General features: G+C 47.3%; 1 protein-coding gene across 1 annotated transcript in view; it reads right to left on the bottom strand.

The window, feature by feature from the left end:
* Positions 1 to 14542, bottom strand: part of RALGAPA2 (Ral GTPase activating protein catalytic subunit alpha 2) — a 282968-nt gene that overhangs the window by 253166 nt on the left and 15260 nt on the right. Inside the window, exons 2-3 of the mRNA XM_004270420.4 lie at positions 7061 to 7171; positions 1838 to 1890 (exon numbers count right to left, since the gene is read on the bottom strand). Of these exons, the coding sequence (XP_004270468.2) occupies positions 1838 to 1890; positions 7061 to 7171 (164 nt within the window). The remainder of the gene's footprint in view (positions 1 to 1837; positions 1891 to 7060; positions 7172 to 14542) is intronic.

Here is a 14542-nt window from a genome sequence, read left to right as displayed (position 1 = left end):
CAGAGAGAAAAGGCGTTTAAAGGAACAGCAATTAGACTGAGAACAGAGCTTAAAACTGCTGCGACGGCAACTGAAAGATAGTAAAATCATACCTGTAAAGTGTAACATAAATGCTTTCATTACTACTACTATTTCTAGTAATAAGAAATAGCAACAGTGTGGAGACAGCGAAGATTAATCGAAAGCAGATAAAATTGAAGGGATTATGTATGGCTCTTAAAAGAAGGACCGTGCCCATAAGTTTTAAAACTGGTGATAAGACCATATTCCTTGAATTCTTAGAAAAATATATAATTTACCAAACCAGAATCAAGAAGAAATATTAAACCTGAATCATCATAGAGTAATCCAAAAACTATTAAAGAAATGGAAGGAGTAGTTAAAGTCCTCCCACTAAAAAAAAACATAACCAAAGAAGCACCAGTTTCAGATGGTTTTTACAGGGAAGACTAAAAAAATTTCCAGGAGCAGATGAGTCCAATCTTATACAAACTATTTTCTATAATAGAAAAAGAACAGACACTTGACAACAGGTCCTGTAACCTTTGTAACAGAATCATTCAAAACAGTATGAGGAAAGGAAATCCAGACCAACCTCAGTTGTGAACATACATCCAAAAATGCAAACATAATACTAGCCTTCCCAAAACTCAGAACTGGAATTCACCACATTAATATTCATGAAGAATCGTCTTAATCAATGCAGAAAAAAACTTTTGAAAACTTCAAAACCCATCTATGATTTTTTATAAATCTTACCAACCTAGGAATAGAAACAATCTTCCTTATTATGATAAAGAATATCTACCAAAAATTTACAGAAAACATTATTCGTAATGATGAAACATTAACAAAACTCTCTTTAAATCAGAAACAGGAAGACCACCTTTATCATTCCCATTTACCAGTGCACTGCAGGGCCGAGCCAGTGGAGGAAGACAAGGAGACCAGAGTCACCTTTATTCCCAGACCATCTGCCTACCTACCAAGAAAACCAAAACCATCTACAGGCGAGATGTTGGAATTAAATCATACATCCACCTGACCCGGCAGTGGGAATGGAATGAATGAACCAGCACTAGATTCAAACACACAGATAAAGGTTAGAAATAACGTTGACTGTGCACCAGATGAGACCATGTTTATGACACTGAAAACCAAACAAAACCCCATGGTGCATTGTTTAGGGGTACAAATGCTTGTGGAAAATCATCTTTGAAAAGAAAGGGAATGGCACAAAGGGCATGGCATGGCTGCCTTTGGAGCAGAGAAGGGATGGGGTCAGGGGAGAGGCAACTGCCGTTTCTGGATCTTAAACTGGGGGGAGGGCAAGGGGGGGGACAAGCACGCAAGCTTTACCCTCACGCTTCAGAACTTGCATATGGGGACTTCCCTGGTGGTCCAGTGGGTGAGACTCCGCACTCCCAATGCAGGGGGCCTGGGTTCGATCCCTGGTCAGGGAACTAGATCCCACACACATGCCGCAACTAAGATCCCACACGTGGCAATGAAGATCCTGCGTGCAGCAACTGAGACCGGGTGCAGCCAAATAAATATTTAAAAAAATAAATAAGTTTATATGACCTTTTCGAAGAGCAATTTGGCAATATCGATATTTAAAATGTGCATACAACTTCCCATCTAGGTACCCATACAGGAAAAATTCTCCCACAAGGAAAACGAATCAGAAGAACATTCTTAGCAGCATTGTTTGTAAAAGAGGAAGGAAGGGTACACATGTCCATCATTTTTACTTATCTTCAAGTAAAATTAAAGATCTAAAATACCATATTTTTGACAAGAATCTTAAAAGCTAAATGAATTAATAAAAACTTACTTCAAAAAGAAAGAGGATGGAGTCCAGCTCCTCCCTTTGTGACTTATTATTCCCTGGAATATATAAAAAAAAAATCAGTTATCATGACAATGTACAAATTTTAGGATATTAAAAATTATGCTAAAAGGTATCTTAAAACATTCAAGCCTCAACATACAGACATTCAGTCAAAGATCCCGGGAGGTGCTGTGCAGCCTGCGTTACGGATACAGATGCGTGGCGGAGCCAGACTGCCCAGGGCCACGTTCAGCAGAGCTGCTCCTTGCTAGCTGGTGACACACAGCTTCCAGGCTTTCTAAGTTTTAATCAACAGTGGAGCATCTTCCCCCGCAACAAGAGGGGTCCACTTCTCCAGCCCTTGAATCTGAGAGGCCCTGTGACCTGCTCTGCTCCCTGATGACAGCAAATGTGAAGCGAGCTTGAAAAGCCTTCCGCACCTGTGAGTGTGGAGCCCTAAGGCCACCGTGTGAAGGAGCCCAAGAGAGCCTGCCAGCTGGGGAAGAGGGGCCACATGGAGGAGCACTAAGGCACCCTGGGCATGGCTTGCTAACCAGGACACGTGTGAATGAGGCCACCCGCCACCAACTGGTCAGAGGCGTGAGCCAGCCCAAACCAGAGGAACTGTCCAACAGACCCAGAAAATCACAAGCTAAATGACTGGTAGTTGTTTTAAGGTGCTCAGTGTTGGGATGGTCTGTTGTGCAATTTGTTACACAGCACAAACTGACTGATGGTCTTGAACCGCTACATGTTCCTAAAGGATAGAAGGAGCAAAGGGGGGGAGGGGGTGGCCTTTTAAAAACAGGATTCTAGGTTGTAGGGGGTTTTTCAGATATGGATTTTAATTTTTTTCCTTGTTATTGATTGTACGTAATATCAAATTTTTCTCCTCCACACACCTGTGAAAAATAGTGAAGTGGAACAGAGCCAGGAAGCAAGATAAAAATCACATAATTTCATATTTGAAATATCTACCACATTTGGCAAGAAAAAAAATTTAAGTTCAAAATTTATACCAATTTATAAATCACAGGGGAAAAAACTGAGAAATTCACTTAAAAAGAACACATGTTGGCATGCTGGGCACATGCCCACATGTGACCTGACCTACTAGAGGCTGGAGCAGCGCCCCTTGCAGGGCCTGAGCATCAGCTGTGTGGCCTCCCCCAGCCCCCCTCCATGCTCGGCCTCTGCCTCAGGTCTCACAGGAACAGCCAGGGGTCCACACGCTCCTCTCCACGGCCTCTTCTTTCCATGTGACCCTGTCTCAGCCCATCCCCACACCGGGCACCATCTGCTGCCTCCTGTTCCTCAGCCTGCGACCAGGGAAACGCGCCCCTAAAACCTTCCCAGGACTGCGCAGCTCCTCTGGCTTCATCCTCACACCTTCGCAAAGACCACCTCCCGTGCAGCTCACTGTCTCACTGCCCGGTTGCTCCATCCCTGTCTGTCTGCCTTCTGATCCCGCTGGCCGCTCAGAACATTCCTTTCAATGACAACACCCTTCCCTGTCCTGCTGGTACTCAACTCTCTGCACTGGCGGGCGCTGCTGACCTTTCATCCCTTGAACTCCTCTATTCTCAGGCTTCCTGGCACCCTCCCAGCTACCCCCCTTATTTTCCTCTGTCTGCCCAATAAAAGAAGGAATTCCCCCAAATCCCTGACTGCCACTCTCTCGCTCTGCATACACTCTCTCCCTTGGCAACAGGATGACTGCACCTCCCTTCTCCCAAGCTCCAGTCCCTATAATTTAACAGCCCACCTAAGCCCAGGTGTGCCCCGGGCCCCGCAGACGCAGACTGCCAAAAACTGGGCTCACCCTCTCGTCCCTCACACCTGACTCCCCTGCAGGGCTCCCTCTGCTGCAAGGGCAGCAGAGGAACCAGACTCAACATCCTGAAAGCGTCTCTGGCTTCCCCCTCTGGGATCCCTTTTCCCATATCCACGTCTCACGATCGGTCAGTGCACCCACAGACCCCTAACACTTTCTCTGCCCTCAACTGCCACGTCCCTGGAGCAGGCGTCCCCAGACCTCACACGGATGACAACATCAGCCTCCTAACTGGTCTTCCTCCCTCCGGTTCACTCACCACATTATGACACTGTCTTAGTAGCCAATGTTTTCGAGAGCCCTGACCACTCAAAGAACGAAGTTCAAATGCCTTAACCTGGAATTGCAGGCTCCCCACAAGGCAAGCATAAACCTCTTTCATACATCTGATGTCGAGAGAAAAAGAAATGCTTTCCCCAGACATGCCCCAGAGATGGCCTCCCTGCCGTCGCTCATTCTCTACCCTCCATCCCCAAGGCCACCTCGTCCCCAAACCTCCCTCATGCACTCTACGGGAAATCAGCAGCCACAGACGGGGTGTCTATATCTGACAACACATCTACTTTCTGACCTATTCCACGGTGAACCATGCCTATGGCTTATTCCCTGACCCATCCACAACTACCACCACCTATGACGCATGTTCAGCATCTGATACGTCTCCGGATTCCTCTCAGGAATCTAGCCCAGTGCCTTGCTCATCGTCAGCTTCAAATCCTGGATGGGTGAATAAATGAAGAATTAAACAGGAGAGGGAGACAGAGCTGCCAGGGCCAGGGTCCAAAAGGCCAGGGTCCACAAGGGCGAAAGGCACCCTTCAGGATGCTAAAGCATGGATGGTCTAGGCCCCAGGTAGAAGACGCTCTTGCCTGTCGGTGAGCAACACAGATGACATTTCAATGTCTATCCATCAACCTATCATCTGTGTTGTTTATTTAATGGGAGAAATATGAACTAGAACAGTGCTTCTCAAACTTGAGAGCACATGAGTATCAGCGGAGGGCTTCTTAAAACACCAATTGCTGACTTTCCACCTGCAGAGTTTCTGATTCAGGAGGCTTAACGAGTGCCCAGGTGATACCCGTGCCGCTAGTCTAAAAACCACAAGGCGCTCTGAGAGCCACTGGTACAGGGAAGGTGCTCTGAACATGGCATCAAGAAGCCTGGTTGCAATTCCGGCTATACAGTTAACTAAATAATCTGTGTGACCTCAGGCCAGTGATATAACCTCTCTGTACATGGTTTTCTCAACTCTAGAATGATGACTGTGAAAAACCCAATCTCCTGAGCCCCTTCCAAGCTTAAAACTCTGTGGTCCTGACTCAGTCACTCAGCAGTCAGTCACCCAGAACAACGGCACTTCTGCCCAACGCAGTGCTGCAACTGTTTAACTGTGGTGGATATACAGGTGCTAACGTGCAAGGATTTCCAAAACACATAACATAAAAGTGAAAGATGATGATGATAATGACAGCCAACAGTTACCACGGACCACGTGCCATGCTTTGTCCTGGAATCCCAGGACATGTGTCAACCCACTTAATGCTGACAGAAGGAAACTGAGTCACAGATGAAGTAACCTGTCCAAGGAGAAAGAGCTAGAAGGGTAGGGCAAGGATCCAAACCTGTCTGGCTCCCCAGGCTACTCTATCCTGCTACATAAATACAGAGCAGAATGTGCAGCATGACTTTATTGGCTTGGTTTTCAAAGAATATTTCATGTAAATATTGGGGTGGCCAAAAGTTTCATTCAGTTTTTTCCGTAAGATGGTCTAATAGCACTTAATTGTCTTAAACTTCATTCGAAACAATTTTGTTAGATTGTATTGTGACAGGTCACATCAGCATGCATTTAAAAAAAGACATCAAAATTGGTGAATTTTTGTGTAGCCATTTTATTATTGAAGATGGAAGAAAAAAGCAACATTTTTGGCATATTACGCTTTATTATTTCAAGAAAGGTAAAAACCCAACTGAAACACAAAAAAAAGATTTGTGCAGTGTATGGAGATGGTGCTGTGACTGATCGAATGTGTGAAAAGTGGTTTGCAAAGTTTCATGCTGGAGATTTCTCACTGGACGATGCTCCACTGTTGGGTAGACCAGCTAAAGTCGACAGAGATCAAATCGAAACATTAATCGAGAACAGTCAATGTTATACCACCTGGGAGATAGCCAACATACTCAAAATATCCAAATCAAGTGTTGAAAATCATCTGTACCAGCTTGGTTATGTCAATCGCTTTGATGTTTGGGTTCCACATAAGTTATGTGAAAAAAACCTTCTTGACCGTATTTCCGCATGAGATTCCCTACTGAAACGTAAGGAAAACAGCAAATTGTGATGGGAGATGAAAAGTGGATACTGTACAATAATGTGGAATGGAAGAGATCATGGGGCAAGCGAAATGAACCGCCACCAACCACACCAAAGGCCAGTCTTCATCCAAAGAAGGCGATATTGTGTATATGGTAGGATCGGGAGTCCTCTATTACGAGCTCCTTCCGGAAAACCAAACAATTAATTCCAACAAGTACTGCTCCCAATTAGACCAAATGAAAGCAGCACTCGACGAAAAGCATCCAAGGTTAGTTAATATGATCTTCCATCAGGATAACGCAAGACCGCATGTTTCTTTGATGACCAGGCAAAAACTGTTACAGCTTGGCTGGGAAGTTCTGATTCATCTGCCGTATTCACCAGATATTGCACCTTCGGATTTCCATTTATTCGGTTTTTACAAAATTCTCTTAATGGAAAAAATTTCAATTCCGTGGAAGACCGTAAAAGGCACCTGGAAAAGTTCTTTGCTCAAAAAGATAAAAAGTTTTGGGAAGATGGAATTATGAAGTTGCCTGAAAAATGGCAGAAGGTAGTGGAACTAAAGGGTGAATACCTTGTTCAATAAAGTTCTTGGTGAAAATGAAAAACGTGTCTTTCATTTTTACTTAAAAAACCAAAGGCACTTTTTAGCCAACCCAATATGTATGGGCATAACCATAAACATATATAAACACAGTATATTAATAAAATATACAGGACAGTTTGATAGTGGTTGCCTCTGCACAGCAAGACGGGGTATCTGGGCAAACAGACACATCAGTTTTCATTCCAAACCCTTTAGTGGAATCTGAATTTTTTTAATGATGTGCATACATTACTTTTCTTTCTTTCTTTTTGAGTAAATTATGCCTTGGCCGCTGAGCCTGCGCATCCGGAGCCTGTGCTCCGCAACGGGAGAGGCCACAGCAGTGAGAGGCCCGCGTACCGCAAAAAGAAAAAGCATGTAACTTGTGGCACATGACACACACAACCTCTCAGAACTTCCTGAATGTTTATTTAAAAAAACAAAAAACTTTGTATATCAAAAACATTTTGTAGAAATTCTTACCTTTTAATTTCAAACTATTTTCCAGTGTTATAAAATTTTCATAGAAGATGAAATATATCTGAGAATAGTTGGTCTCAAAAAACTGCTTAAGATCACTTGCATCCACGTTATCTGCAAAGAAAAAGTTCCCATTTATGACAAACTTACACAACTATCAGAGTTCACAATCTTTTCAGAAATGAAGGAATGTAAAAACGAGCCACATCCCCTTATAAGACAAAACAAAGCAAAGTGTATTCCAGTCCACTTCTTCTTTCTCCACCTAAGGAGAGCTCTGAGGTGGCCTGGGGCACCTCCCCTCCCCGTCCCAGACCTCAAGGTCAGAGCCTGGGGGCACAGCACCTACGAGCAGCTAGAAGGCCAGGGGTAAGTGAGGGTCCAGGGAGGGACAAGATGACTTCCTGTTAGGGGTGGGGAAGTAAAAGTTCATGGAAGAGGTGGCTGCTGACCCAGACCATAAAGAGGGATGAGTCTGTACGGCTGAGAAACAACTCTGCCAGGAGCCCGGCATGACCCAGAATCTCCTCCCTCCCTCCTGGCTCCCGTGCCACCGCCCAGAGGACAGCAGGCCCTCCCCCGACACCTGCCCACATCCACCTGGGCCACTTGCCACCGCGTCCCTCCAGCTTCTACGTGACCCGCCCCACCCCTGCATGGACACAGCGGACCCGCCACGTGCTCCTAGCCTCGTCCCAGCAGTGTGTCTCCCAGCTGCACCAGTGTTGCTAAACCAGGGCTGCGGGTGGATCGGCAGGTGGTGCAGGGAACTTAGCCCAAGAACAGCTTCCCCGCACTCCCACCACCAGCCCTGGCCCCCACCGGGGCTGAGCGAAAACACAGCCAGCATCCCTCACAGCTCCGGTCAGTCTCCCACTGTCAACACACCTCTGTACAGGTTCCTTAGCAAACAAGGTTGTCTGTGCGTTTACAGCAGTGTCCTGACCAAGGTGTTAGCTCTTTGTAAGAATACACCTTAGGAAACCTCAGGAAAATTTAAAACAGCTTCCTTAAAGTTCTACAAGATTACTCAAGAAAATAAAGTGTGTTGCTATTCAATCTATAACAGAGTCGTATCAGCTTTGGAGGGTCCTAATGTGAATTTGTATGAACACACCCACTGCTATGCTTACATTCCATAAAGTTAACACTCTTGCTGGTGAGTCTAGAGTTGTCTCCCTCTGATAACTACACAGCGCCTTTCATGCAAAAATCTGCCCTGGTTCTTTGAAACAATGCACATAAGGTGTTGGTAAAGTCATAGGAACTGCCAATTTCACTTTCTGTTTCTTGCCACAAATTAACACTGAGCACAGAGCAGTGGAAGTTCCTAGCAACTAACCAGTTTACCTTCACCCAAGCAGGTAACAATGACATCAGGATCCTTAACCCATGTGAATATCACCATTCTCACGAGCTACACAACCCTGCCAAGGAATCCTCAAGTGCCTTCTGCAGGATGTGTCAGTTCCAAGAGAGGGCTTTGTTCATGTTCATGCCAACACCAACTACTCCCGGGACCGCTGAAACCTCCCCCGCCCCCCAGGCCAGGTCAGGGCCTCTGCTCTGGGGCCCACAGCCCTATGCCTCCCCATCCTAGATGGTGTCACACTGTACTCCACTCTTGGTGCAGCTCCTGACTTAGTTCTGATGGAAGGGTCTGTCTCCTCTGTTAGAGACAGTCCCCACCCTCACAGACCTCCTGTGTGTCTCTGCATCATCAGGCCCCTGCAGGGAATATAGCATTTAGCTCAATATTTTCTTGAACGAACTAAATAAAAGAAACAGCCTATAATATACAATCACAGGACAGTGACCACAACTTGTAACCCATCAGATCTCATGCCGATGGGAAAAAGTGGCCTGACCTTCTTCAGGTCCTTGGGGTTATTAGGAGAGAAATGTCAACCCTCTGCTGAGGACGCCCGATTCCGCTCTGCAGCCCCAGCTCTCGCGGCCCCTGCTCCAAGTGAGGGTCTAAAGGCTTCTCATTCTCACCCTCACTTTCTGCTCTTCCCGCAGGAACCACCCACTGCGCCGCTCAAGCCGAAACCTAGTCCCCATCCCGGCTCCTCCCAGCTCCTTCCCAGCCCGTGTCTGGGGTGTGGGCTCCTCCACAGACCCACCGGGCACTGTACCCCCATCCCTGCCCGCCACCCATCCCCGCCCAGGGTCCCCGCATCCCCACTTCCCCTCCACAGTCCCCTCTCCACACTGCCATCAACAGTAAAATGGAATAAACCAAATCAGACCATTCTTTTACTCAAAACCTTCCAACGGCCTCCAGTTCTGCTTACAATAAAATCCAAACCCTTTACCATAGCCTGGTGGCCCTGCGGGCTTTCCTCCACTCAAGGCCAAGTCCGTCCCACACCACTCTCTCTGCGCCCTGCACTCTGGCCGCCGTGGCTTCTTTCCATCTCCCAAGCTTCCCACACGTGTTCCCCACCCTGATCTTCATCCAGCTCATTCCTTCTCATCCTTCAGAGCTGGGACCCCACACAACCTCCACAGAGAAATCTAAGGAGCCCCCGTGTCCCCAAGCATGGCCTCCATCACCCACCTCCTCCTTCACGGAGTCTGGCGGGTGGGCGGCCAACTGCTCGCCTGTGAATGGGCCGCAGCGAGCAAAGCATCCCCACGCTGAGGACATGGGTACACAGGTATGGCAAGACAGCACAGAAAGGTTATGGGCCACCAACAGTCTACCTTCCCTCGCCTCCCCGGTCCCTCAGAAACACTCGAGTGTCAGCGACCTGAGCAAAGAGGGTCCTCGTCAAGGCTGAGGGGCTTCATGCAGACAGAGACACCCTCACGAGGCCAGAGTCCAGGCGGCAGCCACCTTCCTCCTCAGCCATTCACTGTCTTCCTTGTGGGTTAGCAGTGCATGGAGCTTAAAGTCCTCAGGACAAGACAAGCAGACGCCCTCCAGGTCACCCAGCACACAGTGAACGAAGGGTGTAACATCTGTAACTACTAGTTTATTTACCCATGTGAGGACTCCTCACTGGTCTGGGAGTCCCCTTCACGTGATCCCTGCCCACAGCACTTAAGATTAGTGGAGACTGTCTCATTTATTCATTTACTTCTCCACCGACCGGCACTCCACTAGAATGGAAGCCACATATGGGCAGGAATCACATCTGTTTTGTTCCCTGCTGTACTTCCAGCCCCAGGAATAGAGTTTGGTACCTGAAAGGTACTTGATACACATTTGTTAAATGAACAAACAAAAAATAAATATCAAATATTTTCTATCTCTACTTCAAAACCTAGAATGTTTCCATGATCTGTCTTATTTGTGAAAAACAAGACTCATCAGATGAACATTTACAAAGCATAGATCTTGGAGAAGGCGGGCACTGGGAGTTAGCGTCCTGCAGAAGGGAACACAAGGGAGTATCACAGGTCTACTTTGTAACAAGGTAACTTCGAGAACCAAAGATATATAGGAGGAAGACTGCTCAGGAAAATAACAAAAAAGAAAGCCTATGACCACAAACTTCCTTTCGAAAGACACTCTTCATCTGTTCATTCAAACAAGACTGAGTCCTGAGCCCTGCCAAATAGCCCTGCGCCAAATGCTGGGAAATTCCAAGAGAATACAGTGCAGGGCCCTCCAGGGTACAGGAACACAAGCAAGTAACGGAGACGGCAGCGTGCCTGAAGCTCAGGCAGGGCATCAAAGCAGGGAGTGACAAGGCCACCCGGGGAGGTTGGGAACATTAAAAACACCGTACATTTATGCTTTGAAAGACACACTTTCATGACTGTATTTTATTTGACCCTCACCACAATCCTGTGAGGGGGATGGGGCAGGTGTGGTTAAGACAAAGAAACCTCAGGTTCAGAATCGTCTGTAACCTGCCCAAGGTATCAGGCCAGTCAGAGACTCCTGTCCGGGTCTCCAGCTCAAACCTGAGCTACACAAAGTCCTCAGAAACAGACGGAAGAAGTCAAAATCAGAAATTGGGTCAGGAATATAGAGAAATACGTCGTCCCCTCAGGGATGGGATGTGCAGGAGAGCCCGAGGGAGAAGAGCAGGGGGATGAGAGGACAGGTAAGACATGAGGGGAGATGCAGCCCGGCTCCCCACAATGACCTCACAGCAACCTCCTCATGGCCTCGTGGGGCCAGCAAGGAAGCGGGAAGGAGGGGAAGTCCCCAGGTACAGAGCCCAGGCTGTAGACCACCTTTGAGGTGATGAGCCTGGGTGTGTTTGGCACCGACGCTAGCACGCTGCCTGGCTGGCATCACAAAACCCAGGCAAGTGCATTCACGCTGACCACAGAGAAGCAACCAGCAGCCAGCTTTACAGAGCTGGGGGTCATTCTGGGATTTGTAAAGCAATCTCCTTTACCACCAACCAACAGCCAATCAACTGTTTCTACTATTTTCCCATTATATCTGGAAAATAATCTATATTCCACACCAGAAGCTACCCTCCCCTGGCCTTTTGTCCAGCTAAGCCTCCTGCTGACAATGATTTCCCCACATCTAGCTGGAAGACAATAGCAAAGCTTGAAGGCAGACCCTTTGGAGCAGACTGCCTGGGTTCAAGTCCAGAAGCTACAAGACCTTGGCGAGTTATTTAAAACACTTTGTGCCTCAATTTCCTCACCTGAGAAATGTGGCCAACGATGGTTCCTGGCCCATAAAATGAACATAAGCAAAGTGCTTCTAAGTGTGTAGTCAGCATTACGTAAATAAATGTTAGTTGTTTTCCAATTACCTAGCTCCGGGCAAAGGCCATCTCAAGAGGTGGGAATAACCCAGCTTCACCTGTGGAGCCATAAAACTCAATGATACGTGAAACTCACCCACTTAATGAGACCTTTCGAAAAGGCACAGCACTTAATCCCAATTCAGCAGCAGATGCTCCAAAACTAGTGGGACTGTCCCTCCACTTCCTCCCACATATAACCCTTCCCAATAGCAATCTTACTCCTTTTTAGTTGGGAGGATCATAGCCCAGCCTCATAAAAACCTGCTGCAGACCCTGAAAGCACCAAAGGAGGAGGGAATGTCCTTCTCAGACTTGGGGGCCCTGGTGGACACTGTCAAGAGGAAGAAGGGGTTCAGACCAGCTCCTCTGGAGTAGGGAGTGACCCCCAATCCTCCTGCCCTCCGTCCCCCACCCTCCCCAGGGCCAAGAGCCATCCCAGTGCTGCCTACACGTCTGCACGTAGATGAAGACGGTGTCATTTGCTATTTTACTCAGATTCCCTAGATACTGGCACTGAAGCACAATGCTCAAGATCACATGCCGGTGAAAGGGCAAAGGGGTGAGAGAAAAATTCAAGGCGAATGTGGCGACTTAATAAGACGTAATTTAGAAACAGTGAGAACAAGGAAAATAAATGAGTCAGACACAAGACAGAAAACACTGACAAGGAAAAATGTCATGAGTATGGCGCCTTTACTTAAGGGCTAATGAGATTTTGGTGATTCCACCTTTTCACAACTGCCTAGCTCCCCGCCCTCTTTCCCTCTTGCGTTAAGTACTTTGTAATAATGCCACGAACTATTCCCGCCCTCCATCCACTCCTTTAGAAAATGCCCACCCACACTGATCAGGGGCTGATCTCCCAACCTGCTGTGGACAACCAGTCATTAGAAGCCCGACACAGCAGTGGCTGGAGAGCGTCAAGTAGTCTCTGGTTCAAAGAGACTGGGACTGACATATACACACTACTATATACAAAATAGATAATTAATAAGGACCTACTGTAACAGCACAGAGAACTCTACTCAATACTCTGTAATAACCTGTATGGGAAAAGAATCTTAAAAGAGTGGATATATGTATATGTATAACTGATTCACTTTCCTGTACACCTGAAACTAACACAACATTGTAAATCAACTATACTCCAATAAAAAGTTAAAAAACAAAAACAAAGGAAATGAGGAAACTCATGGAGCAGAGCAGGACCCAACCCCAGGCAACCTGCAGCCAGGGCAGTAGCACGCAGCAATGCAGATAGGTGAGGGAATAAAACAGATGCTTGTTGCCGTAAGGCCTCTGTAAGCCTGAGGTTTGGGATGGGTTGTCTTGCACCGTTGCTGTGAAAATGTTGGTGGGGAAGAAAAAGCAACTCATCACCAAGAAGTTTCACCGGCCATGAGAGCCGGCAAGCCCGTGAAGAGGTGCCCCAAGTACGACACATTGTCACCTCCGTCAAAGAAGGAAAAGGAGACAATATGGGTCCGAATAACAAGAGCTGCCAGCTGATACACACTTTCCTCAACAGAAAGTTTCTGCAACACTAACTAGAGTGCAGGCAGGGATTCCTTTTTCTGACACAAGCCGGTAGGTTTTAGAACCTCCTGTGTGCAATGCTGTTCCAAGGGCAGGTAACCGACCTGGAACTCACCTGGTGAGGAGGTAAAGTCCTCATAATGAAGCCCTTTCAAGACTCAGCAGGTATTCAGGTCATAAGACAGCAGGTATGCTGACTATGCTTCAGTGGTAACTCAATACTTTTATGGTCATCATTATTATTAAAGAGAAATTCACATCTGAAAATGCATCTATGTGCAGACCTAAAAACGTCCTTGTGCTGATTACATGCAAATACAAAATCCTCGTGTGGATGGGGGCGCTAACCTGCATGGCAGATGGAGGCTCCGGCTTCAGTGGCTACAGTCTACACCCGCCCATCCGCCCCCAGGACGCTCTCCAGAAGATTTCAGGGCCTGGCTCACTGTTTTTGCCCTCATAGCCAGCACTGATTTCCACATTTACACAGGTGATGCCCAACTTCCTTATCTCCACTGAGGTTGTCCTCCATGCCCCCAGGCCCGCCCGGGCATCCCTCTAACCTCCCTGCCTCCCAATTCTGAACCCATTCTCCCTACCTCCCCTGCTCCCTCCTTCTGGAAACCTAATTCCAACAACTCTTCGACCTTCCTGGGTCCTTCAATCCAATGATCTCACCACTCTGTCATGATCTATGACCCCTCTGAAGTCTTCACTTCTTTTTTTCTTCCTAATTTGGTTTCCACGATCCATCTTTTTAATCAGCCCTGTCATTGTCCCTCAATCACCTCCCTTCCCCCTCCCTGCATCATATTCACTCCATAAAACCCCAGTCAGGGCTTCCCTGGTGGCGCAGTGGTTGCGAGTCCGCCTGCCGATGCAGGGGACACGGGTTCGTGCCCCGGTCCGGGAGGATCCCACATGCCGCGGAGCGACTAGGCCTGTGAGCCATGGCCGCTGAGCCTGCGCGTCCAGAGCCTGTGCTCCGCAATGGGAGAGGCCACAACAGTGAGAGGCCCGCGTACCGGAAAAAAAAAAAAAACCCAGTCAGTTTCACCCTTAATTCAACCGAAAGTATTTATTTGAGCACAGGTCATGTGCCAGATAGCAAAGATTTTTTTAAGTTGTTGGTTTAAGTACTGAATAGATGTGAAAGAATGTTTTGTACATGTGCACCTGATGCTGTATAATAAAACAAGCACTTTAAACCCACTCACCAACT

This window comes from Orcinus orca, chromosome 16, assembly GCF_937001465.1.
Source record: "Orcinus orca chromosome 16, mOrcOrc1.1, whole genome shotgun sequence".
Taxonomy (NCBI): Eukaryota; Metazoa; Chordata; class Mammalia; order Artiodactyla; family Delphinidae; genus Orcinus; species Orcinus orca.
This window is presented reverse-complemented; position numbering and strand designations above follow the sequence as displayed.